The sequence below is a fragment of the Penaeus monodon genome, chromosome 33 (genome assembly GCF_015228065.2).
Source record: "Penaeus monodon isolate SGIC_2016 chromosome 33, NSTDA_Pmon_1, whole genome shotgun sequence".
Taxonomy (NCBI): Eukaryota; Metazoa; Arthropoda; class Malacostraca; order Decapoda; family Penaeidae; genus Penaeus; species Penaeus monodon.
In genome coordinates, this window is record NC_051418.1 from 27,612,886 (window position 1) to 27,613,538 (window position 653).

The 653-nt window shown below is 37.7% G+C and overlaps 1 protein-coding gene across 1 annotated transcript in view; it reads left to right on the forward strand.

Moving 5' to 3' along the window:
• The first annotated feature begins 170 nt into the window (after positions 1 to 170).
• Positions 171 to 653, forward strand: part of LOC119594320 — a 59,901-nt gene continuing 59,418 nt past the window's right edge. The window contains exon 1 of the mRNA XM_037943379.1: positions 171 to 186. Coding sequence (XP_037799307.1) covers positions 171 to 186 — 16 coding nt within the window. The remainder of the gene's footprint in view (positions 187 to 653) is intronic.

The following is a 653-nucleotide window of genomic DNA, read 5'->3' on the forward strand; positions in this document are numbered from 1 at the left end:
TGAGGGGGCAGAGGGGCAGAGGAGGAGAGGGGGAGAGAGGGGGGGGGTGCAGAGAGGCTGAAATGGAGAAAAAATATATGAAAATATGACCACATTAACTTTACCAGTGTTTCATATTCCAAAGAATTATGAAATGTTGCAACCATTGCATGCTGTTTTCTTACCGGCTGATGGCCCCACAGATCGGTAACTTTATGAAAATTGTTGAAATATGTATTATTAGCTTATGACCTTTCTCTAAATGTAACAATATTGTTCATCGCATCATTGATGAATTATTGCAGATGAGGAAGAAAAAGTTTATTGGGCAGACATTTTCGCAGAACCTGTGCTTAACATTATTAATTTAGTTCACCATTTCAGTGCCCTTTCCGTTCGTTAAGACTCAAAAAAAAATGGATGGTTATTATTGCTTCTGATCGATTTGGGCGAGAGAATGAAAAAGTTAAGTGTCGATGCAAGTTTAGTTTTAAAAAAAATTAAATGACTCGATTTTTTTTTCGGAGGGGGAGCGGGGGGGGGGCAATAATTGGTTTTCAAATGGGTTGCATTTAGTTTTTTTTTCTTATTCTTTATTTTTGCGTAATCTTTTTTTTTCGATTTTGGAGATGGAAGAGGGGGATGGGTGCAGCTTTTACTAGAGGGAAAGATAA